General features: G+C 47.8%; 6 protein-coding genes across 6 annotated transcripts; 5 read left to right on the forward strand and 1 right to left on the reverse strand.

Moving 5' to 3' along the window:
• Positions 1 to 496: 496 nt before the first annotated feature.
• Positions 497 to 1,692, forward strand: CI109_104721 (uncharacterized protein; the record flags this gene model as incomplete). Its single annotated transcript, XM_032008086.1, has 6 exons — positions 497 to 532; positions 590 to 617; positions 780 to 902; positions 1,110 to 1,337; positions 1,414 to 1,494; positions 1,559 to 1,692. 6 exons carry the CDS (start codon positions 497 to 499, stop codon positions 1,690 to 1,692), a joined length of 630 nt encoding a protein of 209 aa, XP_031857637.1.
• An 8,162-nt stretch (positions 1,693 to 9,854) lies between these two features.
• CI109_104722 (uncharacterized protein) lies at positions 9,855 to 11,847 on the forward strand (the record flags this gene model as incomplete). Its single annotated transcript, XM_032008085.1, has 8 exons — positions 9,855 to 10,024; positions 10,221 to 10,404; positions 10,499 to 10,648; positions 10,730 to 10,849; positions 10,915 to 10,928; positions 10,975 to 11,011; positions 11,069 to 11,386; positions 11,458 to 11,847. The coding sequence occupies 8 exons, from the start codon at positions 9,855 to 9,857 to the stop codon at positions 11,845 to 11,847; spliced, it is 1,383 nt and encodes a 460-aa protein (XP_031857636.1).
• Positions 11,848 to 12,355: 508 nt separating this feature from the next.
• CI109_104723 (uncharacterized protein) lies at positions 12,356 to 14,072 on the forward strand (the record flags this gene model as incomplete). Its single annotated transcript, XM_032008084.1, has 5 exons — positions 12,356 to 12,372; positions 12,549 to 12,665; positions 12,843 to 13,017; positions 13,120 to 13,204; positions 13,336 to 14,072. 5 exons carry the CDS (start codon positions 12,356 to 12,358, stop codon positions 14,070 to 14,072), a joined length of 1,131 nt encoding a protein of 376 aa, XP_031857635.1.
• Positions 14,073 to 14,433: 361 nt separating this feature from the next.
• CI109_104724 (uncharacterized protein) lies at positions 14,434 to 16,030 on the reverse strand (the record flags this gene model as incomplete). Its single annotated transcript, XM_032008083.1, has 7 exons — positions 14,434 to 14,567; positions 14,745 to 14,922; positions 15,047 to 15,182; positions 15,246 to 15,353; positions 15,452 to 15,534; positions 15,601 to 15,771; positions 15,908 to 16,030. 7 exons carry the CDS (start codon positions 16,028 to 16,030, stop codon positions 14,434 to 14,436), a joined length of 933 nt encoding a protein of 310 aa, XP_031857634.1.
• Positions 16,031 to 16,356: 326 nt separating this feature from the next.
• On the forward strand, positions 16,357 to 18,676 carry CI109_104725 (uncharacterized protein; the record flags this gene model as incomplete). The annotated part of the gene is made up of 9 exons (XM_032008082.1): positions 16,357 to 16,662; positions 16,749 to 16,848; positions 16,919 to 17,233; positions 17,300 to 17,428; positions 17,484 to 17,592; positions 17,657 to 17,773; positions 17,841 to 17,965; positions 18,022 to 18,119; positions 18,182 to 18,676. 9 exons carry the CDS (start codon positions 16,357 to 16,359, stop codon positions 18,674 to 18,676), a joined length of 1,794 nt encoding a protein of 597 aa, XP_031857633.1.
• Positions 18,677 to 19,009: 333 nt separating this feature from the next.
• Positions 19,010 to 20,745, forward strand: CI109_104726 (uncharacterized protein; the record flags this gene model as incomplete). The annotated part of the gene is made up of 2 exons (XM_032008081.1): positions 19,010 to 19,808; positions 19,880 to 20,745. 2 exons carry the CDS (start codon positions 19,010 to 19,012, stop codon positions 20,743 to 20,745), a joined length of 1,665 nt encoding a protein of 554 aa, XP_031857632.1.
• Between the last annotated feature and the right edge of the window lie 218 nt (positions 20,746 to 20,963).

The raw sequence follows: 20,963 nt of genomic DNA on the forward strand, positions 1-20,963 counted from the left end.
TCCTGCTTACATCGTTTTTCAGGACATTCTTAACATTTGTAGATCACTTCATTCACCTCTTCGCTCTCCTCTACGTCATGTCACTCACTCACCCTTCACTCGCGGTGCCTGTCATCAAGAGGTAAATTGATTCCGGTGCCACTTCCCCAAATAGGCAATAATAACGCCGCAGAACGCCGATACTGCTTAATACCGTCGCGCCATCCCCCTTCTCGTTGCTATCACTCGCTCACTCACGCGTATCGTCGACGAGCAAGCAGTGGATCCATTGTTCGCATTGTCTGTTTGTTATCGTTGTCATCACCTCACTCAGACTTCAGCAAATCATCGCAAATCATCGAGCGGATAGTTATTGACTTTCTACGGACGTACATCCACGTAATTGCTTGATCCGATCACCAGACTATAATAGCATCAACACCTAGGCGCTATCATCCAACCTTTCGCCACAACTCTATATCATACCGACCCATAAGCGATTAACACTTGACACAAGATGACAGACGGATCAAACTACGATTACCTCTTCAAGGTGGGTCAGCTTATGCATACATATACAAGCTGAAGCTGATGGGTGCTTGCTGAACAGGTTGTGCTTATTGGAGATTCCGGCGTTGGTAAATCGTGCGTACTTACTATTCTACGAGCGGTAGAGATAAGATGAGACTGACATTATACATACTTACTGTTCCTTCCCACCACAGCAATTGTGAGTGCTGTCCTGAACATGTTCTCCTTAGGGTTGAGAACCAAGCACTAATCACGATTTCCTCACACAGTGCTCTCTCGATTCACAAGAAACGAGTTCAACCTCGAATCCAAGTCTACTATCGGTGTCGAGTTCGCAACGAGGAGTATCAACGTGGATGGGAAGACTGTAAAGGCGCAAATTTGGGATACAGGTGGGTGTCGCGTGTTTTGCACAGTCTGAACCCAGGAGGAGCAGGACGTCTGCGTCGTTGAGGTGGAGAGGGATGGAAGTTGGCCACAGCCTGACGTGGAATCGGGTCGGGCTGTTAAGCTGTTCAACATATGGCGTAGCACGCGTGGGACGTGGGACAGAAGTGTGCGCCAATGCTGATACTCTTCTCTCCCTTCCGACTATTCAGCCGGTCAAGAACGATACCGAGCCATCACCTCTGCCTACTATCGAGGAGCCGTCGGTGCTCTCCTCGTCTACGACATTGCCAAACACTCAACATACGAGAATGTCACACGATGGCTGAAGGAGTTGAGGGATCATGCGGATGCGAACATCGTGATCATGTTGGTGGGGAACAAGAGCGATTTGAAGCATCTGAGAGCGGTTTCGACGGATGAGGCCAAGCAATTTGCCAGTGAGTAATTCGAGTCCTGTCGTAGTACTGAATGGACGACGAGGAATGGACGTTAATCTTCTTTTATGCTAAACAGCCGAGAACGGCCTTTCTTTCATCGAAACATCCGCCTTGGACGCGTCAAACGTCGAGTCTGCGTTCCAAAACATCCTTACAGGTGAGTTATGTTCGAGAAATACGCAGTGATGCTCTGTGGCTGATCTCGACCTCCCACTCGCTAGAGATCTACCGAATCGTTTCTTCCAAATCACTCGAGTCATCTGGCGACGTCATCAAGCCTTCGGGAGGAGAGACCATCCTCGTAACTCCTACAGCAGACGACGGCGGTGCTAAGCAAGGTGGCAAGTGTTGTTAAGGTGTGTTCTGAGAAGAGGAGGAGCGAAAACACGGCGCGTTGTACGAATCGAGGTGGTACGGGTGGACCTCGGGCTACGAAGATTGGGAGTCTAGTTGGGGACGCACAAGGACAGATTCGGGTTTTGATTCGATTGGATTGGATTTGATTTCTCCCCCTTTCCCATTAGTTACTTTGGCTCGTTGGCAGAATATGCTAGCGAATGTATTCCTATATTACTTACTAGCTAGGCAGGCCCGAATTTGCGCTTGGAATCAAGCTGCGCGGTATTGGTCTGCAGGCTTGCTTCCCCGGAACTCTGAGTCAGTGTACACAATTTGCAGACGGGTCAAGTCGTGACATCTCCAAGATCCCGCAGTACAGCTGCATGCGAAGACGAAGCGTCAGAATCTCTGACGCGGCATCAAACCTGGACGTAGAGTGCTCATACTTGTTGACACATTTGCACAACAACAGCACATCCAGCTTGTCACTCGCCCTGGCCTCTGGCAGCATCACGCAAAAAAAGATAAGGTCAATGTCATGGATGACAATTACCAAGACCAACATCCTCGGGTATATATAGCCAGAATCAGGAGGTTCAGCAGAATCCCGACTATCGTGACCTTTAATAGTGCGATGTGATGCTCAGATAGTGTATCTGGCCACTGGCTGGGCAATGCGTTATTACAGTCAAGACCCTGATTGTTCTCCCGTGAACGGTCAGTATCTGGTTGTTTGTGTTCTTCTGTTGACAGGAAATTGGAAGAAGAATGTATTGACAGCAAATACATAGACATGAAATCAGTTGCCAAGATAAAAGCCAGCCGGGTATGACTAGACCATGTGCAATTCAAAACTCGTATATGAAGGGGTTCTCAATATCTGAAAAAGCTGAAACAGAGGCCATTGTGAACCTTGTTATCTCTCGCCTCACCAACTCCCAGTAGGGTGCACCGGGTTCCAGTTCCTTGACTATCTCATCTATTTTCCCATCATAGTCACGGAAAACAGACAGGTCTGTGCCAAATTCAAAATCAGCAAGACATAAGTTAAAATACTCTTTCAGGCTTGTCTCTCATCAGACTTGTGCTTACCTGCTTCAGGAGCCTTGTCTAGTTCTTCCATCACAGTCTGACCCAGAACAATGCACTTTGGCTCTGCCGTACTTCGAGAGAAAAGGCCCTTATCTCTGCGCAGCACTTGGGTGACCTTCTCTTTCATCTTATGCACCCTGAAACGTTGAAGATGGAAGCAACGTCTGTTTCTTCTCGATCCCAATAGTCCAGAGAAGGGTCTTTATGTGCAGCATTGAAGTATGGGAACATCAGTGAGGCAAGATCTAGTGAGGCAGTAAGATACACCTAAATATACCTGGCTTGTATCCTCCGGAGCGATACTCTTGCTCCCATTTTGCATCAAATGCTTTGAGCTTCTGTTTTTGAGCTTCAAATAATCGAATTGTTAGTGGATCATATTTTGAGGAGCTGTGCATACTAGCTCTGGTAGATCAGGTGAGATATCGCCAGACATACCAGTACGAAGCTGCCCAACAAAGAAGTGCTCTTCAAGAGACATGTCTTTCCTTTCTTTGGAACACATCTCTCCCATGCGATGAGCATCAAGTCTCTCAGTGAGATCTGACACAATGTCTTGTGAAGAGAGACCTGCACACCCAGATCCTTCAGACAGTATCAAATGAGCCAAAAGAACACTCTCAAGCTTACCAGATTGACTTTGCTGAAGAGTAAATTCTTCTGCGGCCGACCTCTTGCTGGGATTTTTTGACTGGATCCTGGCCAGCACGTCAGGTTCGGTGTTCTCAGTGATGGTGGAGGAGATTTGCTCTGACATGAGATCTGTAGCCATATCTTCACATCAGTATCACGGCAACATTTCTCCAAAATCTTCAAATACCATTGAATTTGTTTTCCCAAGTGGATGACATTGTGTTTGATGGTAACAGGTGAGATATATTCCAATGGGGTAGAGTGAGTATCTATGCTGAAAAAGTGGCAAGTGTGTTGGGGGAACCTCATTATGTTTGCCACCCTCAGGAGCCTTTTGTACCAGCCCCAAGTAGCCTCAGAGCGCACAGTACACATTGCTTCCTTTATATGTGCATTACAAAGGTAAAACTAATCTTCTCACTATGTCATAATTCAATACTTCTGACATTACAAACCTGCTCATACAGGAATGACATCATTGCATATATGTCAAAGATGCTCTACAAGGTGAAACATGTGTGATCATCACCTTTGTTGTGAGTGATCCCTGTTGCTTGAAATTCTTGCATTTGTGCACAAATTGTGTAGCTGTTTGAGTGAGCTTGTGATATATCATACATTGTCCTGGGAACTGATCACTGACTACAGGAGGATGGTGACTCTATATCTTGCTGCCATCCAAAGTTGTATATAACCTTAACAGGTCAGCATTTTTACAGTGCCAATCACAGAGGTAGGCCGAGCAAGATGTAGTTGTGAGACAGAAATGAGAATGTCTGGTGGGATGTTCTCAAATACCACCAGTTTATTTGCTGTGATCTTGTCATGAGGCCCATGCTACATTTGCAAAACCCGCTTAGGAGTCCTGTTGACTGGTGAGATCAACCAGAATTCAGGTGCAGTTTCTACTCTTGTATAGTGGTCAATTGCATCCCCTGTTCTGTTGTATCTTTTCCTTGTCCTTGTCATAGAGCTGTGAAGTCATCATTTGGGTCATTCCATTCCTCACCCTTTGGTCCCGCTGTGCTCATGACATCTACATGCTTGCTCCTCTCCTCCTTTTCCCCCTTCTACCTGTTTTTGCTCCATTCCTTCATTCTTTCCCAACACCTAAATCAGCTCTGACACAGAGTATGTGCTCACATTGGAGCATCTTACATCACAACAGCCAGCATGGCCAATCAATTGTCAGACTTCAGCAGCCTGTGATTTGCAGTCCTTTATGATGAAATTTGCTGAAGATGTCACAAACAAGCATAGCATAGACAAACTTCAAACTGCAACAATGATTGATTGTCATAATTACAAAGAAAAAAAGGAAACAAAACTGATGGCTGGATATGAACAGGTGATTGTATATAGCAGTGGGAACAACTGGTCATGTCAAAGTCAAGGGAGCACCTTATCTGCGAACCATGAGGACTCTGGGTTTGAGGCCTTAATGTTGTTCATTCTCTTCCTCCACAGACCAGACTTGATAATGCGATGATAGGGTGCATCCGGATTCACACTTTTGGCCAACTCATCTATTTTCTTGTCGTGATCGTGGAAAACAGATGAATCTGTGATCGAGTTGAAAGAGGCTGACACTATTAGCACCTGTTTCTGGATCTTTATTTCCTCGTAATACATGCTTACCTGCGTGCAAGCTGCCTTTGTCCAACTCTGTCATTACACCATGCCAAAGGTTGAAACACTCTGGCTCTCCAGTGCTTTGGTGAAACCATTCGAGATCACATTTTGCCACGTCAGCAATCTTCTCACCAATGTCTCCCTCTCTGAGAGTCTCTGTGCTGCGACCATTTCGTGTTGCCCAATGTGCATGGGATTCTTCCTGTTGAGCTTTCATGAAAAGCTTATGTCAAGGAGGTACAGCAAGATGTTGAGGAGACAGGGAGGGGGACAGGGAGATGCTGTTAGACATACCCAATCGAAATTGCTCAACAATAAAGCCCTCCTCTATAGACCTTTCACTCTCATCTTTGGCACACATCTTTCCTACAACCTGCGGATCAAGCTTCTTAGTGAGGTCTGATGCAATCTGCTCGCGAGAGGGTCCTGCATCCATGCCTGCACATCAGTATCATGTGAGGTACAGTAATTATGTCAGACCTCACCCTTAACACTTCGCTGAGCCATGAAACTGTCTGTGGCAGACCATTCAGAGGGATCCTTGGATTGGATCTCGGCCAACGAAGAAGTGTTGAGATTCTCATCAATGGTTTTGGAAATTTTCTTTGACAGGATAGCTGCCAATGTTTTCCTACATCATTATCATATTGACAGTCCTCAGGAGATGTCACATACCTGAAAACGGGCTTGTTGAACCTGATGACATTGTGTGATATGTTGTCAAGTGGTGAATGTTCTGATGTAGTAGTACGAGTATGTGTGGTGAATAGAATGAAGAGTATGTTGTCAGATTCAAAATGTATTGACCGCCCTCAGCAGCCTTTTGTACCATTTGAGAGCTGCCTCAAACCACATAATATGCCCTACTACCTTTTTCCTTGAACTACAGAGGTTGTGCAACCTCCACATGATGTCATTGTACAGCTACCTCTGATGCCAGGAGCCATACTAGAGTTTGATGACATCATTGCATGTTTGTCTCAGGGATCCACATATGTTTCAATGTTCATAGAAGACATCCCCTTTTCCCCCTTTTCAAGGGTTGGTTTTGGTTCATCCTAAACCCCCTTGTCATGTCTTCCAAAACATTACTTATGTCTTCTGAGGGCCTGAAACATGTTTCCACTCCTGTCATGACCTGCACAGACTTCCCATGACATGACATACCACCTTGGTGCCCAAAAGGTGGTACACATTCACCCACCCTACCAATTCAAGTTGACACAGAAGGAGGTCGCCAACGGATATGACCCATAAAGCCTCCAAACAGTTCCCATGGTTCTAACAAGTTGTTGTTGTCTGGTTATGTTCATGGGCACAAGACTTGTACATTGTCATGAAAGACAACTACCAAGACCAACATCCTCGGGTATATATAGCCAGAATCGGGAGTTCCAGCAGAATCCCGATTATCGTGACCTTTTATAGTGCGATGCGATGCTCGGATAGTGTAGTTGGCCACTGGCTAGACAATGCGTTATTACATACATGCAACAAATATATATTTCTCTGTCTAGTTCACCAATATTGTCCCAGAGAAGCATTCTCCCTGTCAGTCCCAACTCTTGGACATTCTTGTAATAATGCACTAACCAACTACGCTATCCCAGCTGTACATCACACTAAAAGGTCACAATGATTGGGATTCTGCTGGGACTTCTGATTTTGGCTCTATATACCAGAAGATGTTAGTCTTAGTTGTTGCCAATCATGGCATAACCACTGCACCAAAAAACGAGACTTTGCTTATTGTCTGAAGCCTCTGTTTATCATTGTGTTACCCCAGTTTTCACAATAAGTGGTCCGCAAAGCAATGCTGAAGATATAAAGATTTGTATGAGGGCTGTTCAGCACTAGCACAGCCTCACATATAAGTCCTGGCGACTGGTGATATCAACCAGAACTTAGGCAGAGTTGCTCACTCTTTGCAGTGGCTAAACTCAACCTCCTGAGCTCATCTCATTCTCAGGGACGTCTCACCGACCAGCCAATGACCATAGTCTGACCTGACAAGGGCAATGATACAAAGTTCACCTATGTCTGAGGGCTTGAGGGGATAATTGATGTGCAGCTTAGATACATGTTCGACAGTCCCCATCATGCAGTTCAGCAACTCTCCTCATCTTTGTATGATTACTGCATGCTCATCCGCATCTGTTTCAAAAGTGGCTTTCACATGGTTGGTCCCTAAGGGTAGACATCGCGATGCAAAATGATGTGGTGGCAATGGATTTGGTGGAGCCAAACATCAGGCACTGTATAGTGGACACCGCTCACATGATTAAAAAAGCACTGATTTCTCTGATGTTGACTGAATAGCCCAACCTGATATTCACTACACATGAATGATCACTACTACCTATTGTATCTTTGCTGGAGATGCAAACAATCCAGCATGGCTTATGTACAAAATACCCTTCCAAATACCACAAGTTATCCATCACGAGACCTCTGAATTGGTGTTATTGTCTATCACAGCCAGTCCTGTTTTGCCGCACTTCTGGTGTGTACAGGGGTGGTGTTGACGGATGGCAGAAGCACATGAGATCCCATCTGCATCCCAAACATAAGAGGTCTCATCTGCCCTCAATGTATGTTCAACTGTGCCAGGCCAATCAGCTTCTTTCTGGCACCGCCTGCAATACAAATAATAGCCTGTCCTGGAGTGAATGGTGAAAGTGATGGTGGTATTGATAGGCTGGCGGATGAAATCAAATCTGGCAGCAAGATTTGGTTTGCCAGCGCAAATGTTCTGATCATTTGGCGTATGTGAGAATTCAAAGATCAGTCTGACAACACATTTGTGCAGAAAGCATAAAGCTCAACCATATGAGAGACAACTGATAGTCTGGTGACATTACTCACACATCTGCTGTCCATTCTCAAGAATGTCTCCACCTGTTTAGTATTCACTACGAACGTCATATCAGTTGTGTGTGTGACCTCACTGCTAACAGTTCGCTTGGCAGTGGCAGGGTGGTTGTGCTGAAACTTGGTCTGGATTCTTGCAGTAATGCCACGTTCAGATCCGGATGTTGATGCCATGTTGTATGTCTAGCAAGAACTGATTGATGCCTTGATACACTGTGATTGTCAGAAGGTTAGTCAATGGTGGAATGGATGTTGGAAAAGGAACAGATCAGGAATCAGACTCCAGTGGCAAGGGCCTTTTTATACCATGTGCTCAATACAATGTGACCTGGAAAATGGTTGCAAACAAATGTGCTTTAGAAGAATGATTGATTCGCCTTCTGGCCTTCCGAGAAGACATTTTGTACTCTGGGAAGCCTCTCTGTGAACACAACTTTTGTCTTCCTGAGAGCCTTCTAAAAGTATTTTATACCTCTGTGCCACAATCATGCACTTCACATCATCGGTCACTTGGCCGTTTCACGTTCTAGCGGTACTCCAAGAGGAATGATGTGATGTCACAACCCATCCCAAGTGACTATGTCAAGTCCACCCATTATACACCCTTCTACTTCCCACTCGCCATTCCTGACAGCCACTGGGCCATCTCTCACCTTGATTGACAGCCAAAGTGAGACATACTGCATACCATCAACACATTGCTGGCTATACTACTGCACATTCTGGGAGTATCTGGTCTTTTCTTAGCAAGACACAGCATCAGCAAGGATACACACCCGGTTCAAGTTGGTCAAAAGAGACTTTTATTGGTCATTTCCTGAGATCTTGACAGATCATCTGTTACTGGAGATGCTCGGCTGTAATAACACACTGTCTAGCCAGTGGTCAGCTACGCTATCCAAGCATCATATCACATTGTAAAAGGTCACCATGATTGGGATTCTGCTGAACCTCCCAATTCTGCCTGTATTTATGTCAGACACAGGTCCATTGACGAGCCTTTGTGAGGGATACAGAATACAAATAGGATGGAGTTCTATCACAAATTGTACGAGTTGAGTACCAAGTGTCCAAGACTTGGGGTCAACTAGTAGAACGTTTCACTTGTACAATGATAGTGAACTAGACAGAGGAATATACATTTGTCACAGGAAGAACTATGTACAAGTCCTGGGCTCATGTATATAAGTACCAGTTGAGAACCGTGGGAATGGTTTGTCAGCCGTGTCGGCCATCTCCTGTATTGGCCGCCTCCTGGCCGGCTTCAAACTAGATGACTACGGATGGCGGGTGAACTATTCAGGGGCCGAGTTGAGGTGTCATGACATCAACCGTTCGTACTGTTGTTTGTTGGTACCCGTGGTGATATTGTGACAAAAATCTAGCCTCTGACTATTGAAATCATCATTGCTATGTAATGTTCATTCATTTCGACCTCATCTCATTCTGCTATCTTGGTGTATCACTCCTCAGAGCGATTTGTTGACAGAGGCAGGTCTTACTGAGAAGTCTAGTGGACAGTACCTCATATCCTCACACATTCATTGTAACCATGGTCTGTCTAGGCCGTGCTGCATTAGCATAATGCGAGGTAACCAAAATGCTTCCAACCCGGCGAAATGTTTCATGCGCGCACGGATCGTCTCTCATTTTACCTCCACTTTGACTTTCCACTCGTCCCAACTCGTCTTTCGCTTCTTTCTTCTTCTTTCACTCTGTCTGCTTGTCTTTCTCAACTTCTTCTTATTCACCTTCTACACTTGATTCTTGTCATCATATCGGTCTGTCATCTCACCAGGACTAACTAGAAGCGATTACCGTGTCCCGCTTCTTGATTATCTCCGTTCTTTCGTGACTAGTATCTCTTGCCCAGGCAGTTAACGAGGACGATATCTGTGAATACGATACCACAAGTCAGCTAGTTTCGCAATCCTTCCAACACTCAGCACGATGACGACCGCGACACAGGGTTCATCTTCTCACTCACCCGAAGCTTCTTCGTCTTCCACCCCGCCATCACCCACTCCCAAAGTCAGCAAGAAACAGACTGTCGATCAATTGAGAGAAGGACTCGCGCAGCTGGGCTTAGAGACCAAGGGGAAGAAGGAAACGTTGTGGCGGTGAGTATCTCCGTTTTCTTGTCATTCAGATCCCCTCCCTTCTCCCATCTTCTGCCCGACTCGCATTTCGCGACAGCACCCTTTCTCAACGTGTACCCCATGATTACTTAGCTCAATTCTTGTGCACAAACGCACTGACCACCTTCGTGTACATCTTGCTGGGATCTTGACGCTGACAGCCCTTCTCCATTTACAGACGACTTCTGGACGCGGTTCATCGAGCAGCGCTTCGAGATCCCTCGTCTGAAGATGACGATGAAGTCGAATCACCTCCTGAGCCAGTCAAGATTGTCAAGCAACCGTACCGATCGTATTTGTGTTTCGATGTTGAAGCGACTTGCAGACCTGGGAAGGAGTTCGACTACCCAAATGAGATTATTGTGAGTTCCTTCTTGGAGAGTGAATTGTACCAGGATTGAATACAAGGAGGAAAGAGCGATACGAATGTAAGCTAACGCTGCGTTGACGATTCAGGAATTCCCTGTCGTTCTCCTTCGTTGGTCAGAACCGGACGAAGACGGAAAGAAGACTTTACAGAAGATCGACTCTTTCAGATCTTATGTCCGACCTACTTGGAGACCGACATTAACAGACTTCTGTACCTCTTTAACGGGTATCACACAGGTGAGTCACACGAGACTTGCTCCTCTTTCCATCCTGCTCGATAACCATGAGCGACAATGCTAATCAACTTGAACCATGCAGCACACTGTTGATTCGTCCCCGACTTTCCCCCAGATGTTGAAAGACATGGAGAAGTGGATGGATAAGTGGGATCTGAGGAGTGATAAGGGTCTGAATGATGCGATTTGGGTGACAGACGGAGTGAGTATATTCGTGTCTTACGAAGATTGAAAGATAACAGCGGACTAATGGCTTGTTTACCTTAGCCATGGGATTTACGGTGAGGCTCAGCTGACCATCCGATTAGTTCATTTTGCTTACAATAGTATGACCCTCGTCTACCCTGGCTCACACAGCGATTTTGTGAGTCATAAGCTCACCCTGATCGACATCCCAAGCTAAATAGCTGTGATTGTGTAGGTCCCAAAACAACTTCACATCACACCCCCATCACCTTTCCCAAATTACTTCCACGGTCCATACCTCAACATCAAACAAGCGGTCCAATCCGTCCTTTCCGAGATTTACCGTCGCCAAGCATATGCCACCGAACACCCCAATGATGCCCCAAACGAACGAGCTTTATCGGCGATCAGCACAGCCAAGGTGTCGAATCTCGTCAAAGATAAAGAACGGAAGATCAAAGAGGCTGGTCCGCACTACTATTTCAATATCCCGGGGATGTGTCATGCATTAGGCTTGGGGGAGTTCGAAGGCAGACAACATTCGGGATTAGATGTAAGCACGCCCCGTTTCTTCCTCCAAACAGCATCATAACGTCAACGCGCTGATATGCTTGTTATGTCTAGGACGCGTCAAACATCGCTCGCATCCTGATTGCGCTGTCAGCGAAGAACGTGGTGATCGAACCAAACGGGACTATTGCCAAAGCAGGACAAGGTAGAAGATACGCCTGGATGGGCGAGAGAGGAGAAGTGAAGTGGGAGGAGTGGATGTCGAGCAATAAGCCCTTGAAAGAGGCGCTGAAAGCGAAGGAGGAGGCCGAGAAAGATGCTTCAGCAACTGACAAAGAGGCGAAGGGGCATGGGAAGACCGATGAGGAGAAGGAAGAGAATGTTGGAGATATTTCTGCGTCTTCGGTTCCTGACAATGGCAATGATGAGGGCAAAAGCTTGGTCGAGGAGAAGGGGGAAGAGAAAGTTGTGGACATCGAGAAACCGAATGAGCCGTCTAAATGAGGAGTGGACAGCAACGATGATGAGGCTTGGACCTACTGTTGTTGGTATGAGCGAGGCGTGATCGGAGGCATAGTGGGATGGTCATTCAAGTCAGAACCATTGTACAATAGTCAATTATCATCATAGTTATCCATATAACCTAGCATTGTTATATTAATCTTGAGATGATACCCAACTGACGACATGTCTAGTTATCATACTCAGACTGCGGCGTACCTTTCGTACTGTGCATAGCATGGTGCCCTTGCCTGTTCTTCGCATCCTTTCATCTTCTGCTTGCGACCAAATGAGGCATTGTTGCTGCCTAAAGTCAGTTGTGCTCTCCCACAAGTGCAAGAAAAGTTGGGTGGCAAAAACCTCGAAAGGGTTGATTTGGTTCCGACCCAAGTCATGTTCGTGCGTTTATGAATACCTCCCACTCGTCGATACTTCATCTCCCACTTGATCTGTTTGATATACTTGCAAATCCACCTCGTCACAGCAGGTGGTTGCGAGAGACTTAAGTAAGATGCAGGGATTCAACCGGTATGTCCTTCTTTGCTCTGAATTCTCCCATGTCCCAGAGCTTCGATCTAAGGTCTTCAAAAGTCCGCCTCCTCCTGCTCCTTGGACACGTCGTTTTACTCCTTACCATGCCCTTTAACCCTTGACCAGCACGCCCAATCAACTTGCTAGAATGCTGACCCTAATCGCTTGGACAGATACATTCCACCGGATTACGATCCGAAGAATCATTCCACGCTCAATTCGGCAGCAGGAAAGAAACATGCTCTAGGGAACAGGGCAAAAGATATCGATAAAGGTATATTGATCGTGCGGTGAGTTGCCTTACCAAGCTCCCCCATACGTTATATCTCCTCACAGCCGTACCAGTACGATTACTGTCTAACACCATGAGACATCAACCCTTCGCTGGCTCGGTTTCGCCTCATAACCTCCCTCGTTCATTGTATGAGGTATCTTACTAATACCTTTGTTCGCCCGCTCGCTCGCAGATTCGAACTGCCTTTTAATATATGGTGCGGATCATGTAACGCCCATCTAGGCGCTGGTGTACGATATAACGCCCAAAAACGGAAAGTTGGGAATTACTTTTCGACCCCCATCTACGCATTCAGATGTAAATGTCATCTCTGTTCGGGATGGTTTGAAATTAGGACGGATCCAAAGGTGAGTTCGACGGGTGTTGCATTTTACGGGACATCCCGCCTCCTGCACATTGTGGTTCAGGTTCAGACAAGGTAGCTGATTGTATCGTGTGAATGATTGTAGAACGCAGCGTACGTCGTTGAAGAAGGAGCGAGGAAGAAGGATGAAGATTGGAATCCAGAAGAGAACGGTGGTTTCGCCGTACATGGTAAGTCAACTCTTTCCCGCATCCTCTCCTTTTGAGTAGATCAAGGGGCACTGCCTTCCTCCCTCGCTCGCTCGAGCTTGGTCTTTCTGTCGGCCCGACGATAAGCTGATCGCTGTCTCTGTATCCCGTAGACACCGAGGCGCCCTCCGCTGCTGAACCGCCTGCCGACCCTTTCGCTGCCGTGGAGAAGACTATCGACCAAGCCACTTGGGCCAAACGCGGTACATCCCGACTGACAGAACTCACCACCGCCTCCGACCGTCTTTCAGGAGATCCATATCGTGTCTCAACTGCACTCAGGCGGAAGTTCAGGGAAGAAAAGAAGGTTATGTTGGAGAAACAGGGGAGAGATGATGATCTAAGACTGAAATATGGTTTAGGGGAGGAAGTTGATCTGGGTGACGAAGTGATTGAAAGAGGGAGGGAGATGTGGATTGTTGGTAGGGAAAGGAAGGGATTGAGTGTTGAAGATGATAAGAAGGATGGGGAGGGATCAAGTGCAAGATCGGTAAGAGTGGAAGTTGGAACACCACCAACAGTAAGAGGGAAAGGTAAAGGGAGAGCGAACGATATTGGATCTGGAGCTGGAGGTGGATCTTCGCCAAGCTTGGCACAGGTCTTGCGAAAACAGACAATAAAGAAATACGATCCATTCTCAAGTGCTGTAGAAGCTTTCGTGTCGACTACTACAACTTCTCCTAGTTCTGTCCAATTAGCGGATGGGATGAAAGTGAGAGGGAAGATAAAAGATCAGAATTTGTTGGTGGGAGGGGTTAAGATTGTGAAGGTGAAAGAAACAGCGCAGCCGCAGGTCGTCGGGAGTCAGGGGTTAGGCGGCGGGCTGTTGGCGGGGTATGGGAGTGATTAGTTTTCAGTATAATGGCCAAGTTGTATTTCAGGAACTATGATGATACGAGCATACAAGCCATCCTTCTTGCCGAGGACAGTAGCAAGAAATGGATACGTTATGCCCGTTAGCTTGGACAGTCAGGATGAGGGGAGAGAAGACCGAGCTTTTTGAAGACATAAACGACCGGAAAGACTGGTCATGGATGCATGTTTCGGTCCGACTGATTGTTCGTAGCTCCGTCCGAGCCATTTCACATCCCCTCTCTCACTCAACGGGCCTCTCTTCGATCGGTCCAAAAAGGTACTTCCTCCTTTTGCCACCCTCTAGTCACTCCTCAATCATCGCTCTCTACTCCACACACTTCGACTGGGCGAGGTGCCTAGTAGACAGGAGGGAAAAGCTTGTACCTCTTTCCTGGGAAGATTTTGGGGTCCATCTCCTTCTTGTATCGAGCGTACTTCTGATCCGCCCAGATCTTCATGAATGTAGTCCCAATGACGAAGTATGTGATGGCTACGAGAGAGTCTGTCAGTTCAAATCTGTCCATGTCGCCCCAAAGGCAGGGTTCAACAAATGAAGATGGTATAAGAATTTGGAAGAAAGGAAGGGGGGAAAAATAAGGTGCCACAAGCGAAGGTGATGTGTTGCTCATCGGCTCGTAAGATAGAAAGATAGAAAGGGAGCACTCACTACCCAAGTCTCCGGCGGTCATGATGACCATCGAGATCAAGCCAAGGATCTCAAACCAGTAGTTTGCACATACGGCCAAGCCGAATCCGAGACCGGTGGGGTATTTTCGAGGTTGTCCGGCAGGTTGACGAAGGTTACGAAGGTGGATGTGGGTGTTGAGGTTGAGCAGTTCGCAGATCTACATGATGTCCAAGGTGTATATTAGTTGACGTCTCGTCTCGTCCAGGACGGGTCATCCAGGTCGCTGAAATGAAAATTGACGTGCGGGGGAACATGGTATTATAAATTGACTGAAAACGTACGACGCTGAAACCGGTCCAGAAGTAGACCCATCGCGGGTCATCGAGCAAAGTACCCTTAAGAGCCTTGGCGCCATATGCAGGTCGATAAAGCGTCAATCCGATGAGGAAACCGCAGATACCCCAGTAATACAAACAGCTGTTATGTTTAGTTAGCGTCATAGCATTGATTGGGCGTGACACGTTAAATGATTGAGCTTACTTTCTGATAACGAATGACACTGGGACGGTGGCTCTTGAGAAGCGGTGGACGAAGGCGGACTCGAGGAATCGCTTGACGAAGTGGAACACCATGATATTTCGGATAGCCCTACGAAAATGCAGGACACCTGATCGTTAGTAATGTCCCTCTCTGTTCTCGTCCCGGTTCTAGGTCGGTCACGATGTGAGGGAGAAGTGAGGACATACAACTGAAGAGCAGAAGGCTGGAACCTGCCCCAAAGTAGGTGAGAGTAGTTGAGGAAGAGCGGGTTGAGGAAGATAGGTCCCACCTAACCGTAACATTGTGTCAGTCTCCGATGTTGTCGTGATACCCATGATTGGATACGTTGACTCACATATTCCCAGAGATAGAGTACCCTATAGCCGACTTGCTGGCCTAAGTCTTTGAGCCTGAGCTGGGCGCCCTCGCCAACACCGTACGAAGCGAGTGATTTGGCCTCGTCAGTGAGAGGTGTGGGTTTACCAGAAGTTGATGGGAGGGTCAGACGTTGTCTGTTGGGCACGAGCTGTGAACGTAGCATATATGTATACACGGTCAGCGTGCGTATTTTGGAGCCAGGTAGCATGGAAGTAGCTTGATCTGTCTCGTCGTGCATGACAGTGGAATAGGAAGAGGTGAGGGAGTTGCGTGCAAACACATACCTTGGGGAATTTTGCCTGGATCGCAATCTTCACATCTTTGATAGTCACGTCGTTGGGATGCTTCTGCGCGAAATCAAGATTGACGGCAGGCTTGCCCGACGTGGAGACGGTGACGGAGACCATTTTAGAGGTGTCCAAGTTGAGTTGCTTGGTGAGTGAAGAAAGAGGATGAGTAGTGAGAAAAGGATATGGGGAATGAAGTGTTGGTACAGTACGAACGAACGACGTGGTAACTGACATCCGGTCTATCCGGAGTGGAAAGGCGCATTACAAATTGCTGCTAATTGGATTTTTAATCGAGCTTGCGGTCAATACAAAATGGTTTAAGTACCGGAACACAACATTGCTATTACGTACTGCAGTTCTATAAATTTCTAGTCCACTTTTGTTGTCCACTTTCAACATTTTGTTCTCTGCATCATCAATTGACTTCCAAATCACATAACGAAATGTCATACAAAATCACAGTGCCCTCCGCCTCCGCTCCTCCACCTGCCAATGACGACGGCCGCTTGTCATCGTGTGCTTCTTCCGACTCCGAAGTTGAGGACGACGACAACTACTCTGACTGGGCATCTACCTTTGGTGATGCCCTACGTACCAAATCACTCTTCGACGAGACCGTGCTGGATACCCCAGAGCTGGCATTGAAATATGATGCCGAGATGCACGGGTTCGAGCTAGGGAAGGAGAGCGAGCGATTGGGCTTGGACATGTTCGGACGGATTAGGTTGATCAACTTGATCAGGAATGCTGTGAGTGCAGTGGTTAATCAGTTAGACGCTCAACTTCCACAAGGAAGCGCGGTTGAGCCGAGCTGACATCGCTTATTCCTATGTAGGGACTGAACAAAGACCAGATCGCTGCTCTCTCACCCTCTGACGCCTTATGGAAAGACGACAACCTTCTCATCCCAGTCATTCCGGACGATCCTTTGCTCCGTAAGTTGACACACTCCCTATTGTCCGCATATCAATTTCGAGTAATATCTGACTTGCGTCTTGTTCGTAGAATACGACCCCGACGATTCCTGGTCTGATGACGATGAGCTTGACGCCCCTGCCGCTGCTGGTCCTTCCAAAGCGATCGCACAAACCGCCGAGGCCGAGGATGGCCGAGTCTCGCAGCTTGAAGCGGAGCTTGAAAAGGCTCGAAAGGACCTTGCGGCAATGCGATTACTCGTTTCCAAGACGGTTGGAGAGGACGACGATGATGAGTCGGAAGCCCCTGCAACAACTGGTGGGGACGATGTGAAGGGGAAAGGAAAGGGGAAGATGGTAGAGAGGGATGACGATACGCACTATTTCCACTCTTACGAGGAGAATGGTGAGTTCTACCACATTCAATGGTATTCTTCAGATAAGCGATACTAAAAATAGTCTATTGGCACAGATATCCATGAGATCATGCTCAAAGATACCGTTAGAACCGTCTCATATGCTCGGTTCATTCTATCCAACCCCAAGGTCTTCAAGGACGCGGTAGTCATGGATGTTGGATGTGGTACCGGAATTCTGTCCAGTCAGTGCATTGTCCCTCCTGGCGCCTGATATGATCACTGACTCTGGTTCAATAGTGCTCGCGGCCAAGGCGGGTGCTAAACACGTCTATGCTATTGAAGCATCGGGATTGGCGGTAAAGGCCCGGGAGAACATTACGAAGAACGGTTTCAAGGATGTCATCACGTACGTGCCGATTCATGCCTTTGTTACTACCCATGACACTGACTGACCCACGGGGTGGATGTAGTGTTGTCCAAGGCAAGGTTGAAGACATCGAACTGCCCGTCAAACATGTCGACGTGATTGTTAGTGAATGGATGGGATATATGTTGCTCTACGAGTCCATGCTTGACTCGGTGTTGGTGTAAGTCGAGCCTTCTCCAGCTCCGCTGCTATCTGCTCGAGTACACGCTAAAGTTTCTTCTATGCAGGGCTCGTGACCGATTCCTCGCTCCTACAGGTCTCATGGCGCCGTCACAAACACGACTGGTTCTCAGCGCTATCACCGGAGAGAGGGAGTGGAGAGACCGGGTGGAGTTCTGGAACTCTCCCTATGGTGAGCTTATCCTTTACTAATTGTACTAGTAAGGCACAAGCTGACAATGACAGCAGGATTCGACTTGAGCACCATGCAGGGACCGCAATTCGGTGAAGGTTCCACGGAGGTTGTCGACAAAGAAGAGGTTGTGACGACCGAAGCTATCGTCCGAGTAAGCTGAATTGCACCTATTGGCTGGTCCCGGAGGGAATGCTAACCCTTTCATCTGCGCAGGATATCAACTCTCACTCCGCTACTATCAAATCTCTCGACTTCCACTCCTCCTTCGTACTCAAATCCACCACCTCCTCACCTACGACCATCCGAGCCCTCCTCACCCATTTCGACACCTTTTTCTCTCCTCACTCTGGCGCTGAGAAATCTCACGTCCCTCCAGAGGAAGATGTGCAAATCCTTCCCTTTGGAGATGACGAGTACAAGTCTCCCGTCACGCCTCTCCAGCCTAAAGACGGCCAAGAGGGTGTTCCAGTCAGTTTCACCACTGGTCCAAGGGGGAAATATACGCATTGGAAACAAGTCGTCTTCCTTCTTCGAGAGTCTATCACCTTGGACAAGGGAGAAGAGATTGTCGGCAAGTTCTACTGTAAGAAGTCGCCGACCAACTCGAGGGAGTTGGACGTGGAGATTCACTATACAGTCCAGAAGAGTGGAGACAGTGATGTGCAAGGAGAGAGGGAGTTCACCGTTCAGGCTTTCAAGGTGCGATAGGGATTTTGTAGGGATGGATAACTAGATACAATTCCGGGGCGAGTGGTATAATGGGAGAACATTGCATGCATCATCTATAGGTCCTCAAAACGCAACTACAAACAACTGGACAAGGAAGCGAAGAATGGCTGTGGTCTGTTGCCACTCGCAGTCCCTCCACCTCATTGCGAGTGTTTTCGACTTTCCTTTCTCTTGTAACTTGACTGCACCTTTGCACTTTATATTCACTGTCACATCTGGCATACCCTTCATCTTCACCTGATCTTATCCCAACGATACTTCTGTATAATCTGTTCTTATCACTCCAGTGCATCACATCTCTCGTCCTAGCGAATGACGGCCTCCACGAATCCTACACCCACGACTTCCTCCCCCAAACCCGATACGTGGATTTATGACCACGCCCGCTGTGTCTACTTTCACCCTTTATCGAACACATATGCGATCCCCGACCCTGTGACCGGACAATGGTCCTACGTCCCTGCTAGTCAATTCCAACTCGGCGAATCGTCCACTCCCACCCACGTTGTAGTTGACGCAGAGTCCACGAGGCAAGAGGGACAAGGAGGAGGGGTGGGCGTTGCCCTCGAAGAAGGGGAGATTGAGGACGATGTAGGTTGGGGAGGACTTATGGATCCTGACCAACTCGCGAAAGTTGTCAAGTCAAAATCTGTACCCAAACAACGATCCACCGGTCTTGAGAAACATCCAGCCTACACTTCTGCTGCACCCGCACCCGCAACCACACTTGATATCACAGATTCGATACCTCTACCTATCCAATACGACGATCCGACCGTGTACGCCTATCAGCCCACCACCGACCCGAACCAAGAGAATGACGCGAAGGACTACCCGCCAAATCATATTCTCCGACTTGTGGTGCTTTCGTCACAATGTCTAGAAACTGGAGGTGTAGCGATGTTTGATACGCGAGAAGATGGGATACAATTGGGTAGAGATCGGTGCGAGAAGGGAGGTAGGGCAAGAGTGAGGTTGAAAGAGATGGAAGTGAGTAAGACGCATGCGATGGTCTACTGGGGTAGGGGAGGGGTCAGTCAAGAGGGTATAATGAATGGTGAAGGAAAGGAGGCGGATGAGGCGGAAGAAGGGTGGTGGGTGGTCGATTTAGGTGAGCTAGATCGAGTTCGGCATAGACCAAAATGCCAAAGACCTTAAAGCTAACCAACCTGGGTACTTTAGGATCAACACACGGAACTTTCGTCACTCCACCTCCAGCTGCCGAAGAGATCGACGAAGTATCACAGTCAACGACCACGAGCAAGTCTACAACACCCAAAGCAACTCGGCTCTCGGCTGCTAAACACGCTTCTCAACCGCATTCCCTCGCGCACTCGTCCCTGCTCAAGATCGGATCGACCACATTCCAAGTCCACATCCACCCTTCGTGGCCATGTACCCAATGTCACATAAACGGTTTCAACGAGATCGTCCTGGATGACGGTCAAGCTAAGCCCACCACCACTCTCGTAGCTAAGGATGCAACATCTGGACCTGGGAGTAGGAACGGACCCGAAGTCTGGCCGATGGCTATGGATTCCAAGCAGAAGAGGGAGAACAGAGAAGTGAAACGAAAGAGGGAGATGGCTCAGCTCAGAGAGACATTGATGAATCGTTCTAGTGGAGCAGTAACTGAACCATTCGGGAGTGAGAAGAAGGAGAGGGAGTATCTGGATAGATCAGCAATGAGAAGGAGATTACATCCACCTTCACCTCCAAACTCCAGCTCGAGCTCTCGAACAACTGCCTCCGGTCGACAAACTCAAGCTCCCTCATCGATTTTGCCCAGCGCTAGCGCTACAATGATAGCTGCGCCCCCTCAGCCATCGAAATTCGCCCTGTCGGTACTTTCCAACTCTGGCTGGACACCAGGTCAAGGACTCGGTAAGAACGGAGAAGGAAGAGCAGAACCGATCAACGCAGAATTACGAACTGCGAAGAGAGGTCTAGGAGCAGAGGGGAGTAAAGCGGTAGTTGATGATGGTCCGGGTGATTGGAAGGAGAGAGGGAGACAGAGACGATGGGATGAAGCGAGGGGGAAAGGATAGGTTGGTGTGCGGACCTCTGCATGGACATTGGTGCGGGCGGATTATGGGTCCTGAGAGCTCATTCGAGAGTTCCAGTTAAAGCAAGCCAGAGTCTTGGGCACGTCAGTAAAAGCACCTGTGGACGAAGCTTGAGGAAATGCATGGTACTCGAATAGAAAATCCCAAGACTGAATACATGACACCACACCCTCTTTCATTATCTGACCCAACCCCAAAGT

This window comes from Kwoniella shandongensis, chromosome 8, assembly GCF_008629635.2.
Source record: "Kwoniella shandongensis chromosome 8, complete sequence".
Taxonomy (NCBI): Eukaryota; Fungi; Basidiomycota; class Tremellomycetes; order Tremellales; family Cryptococcaceae; genus Kwoniella; species Kwoniella shandongensis.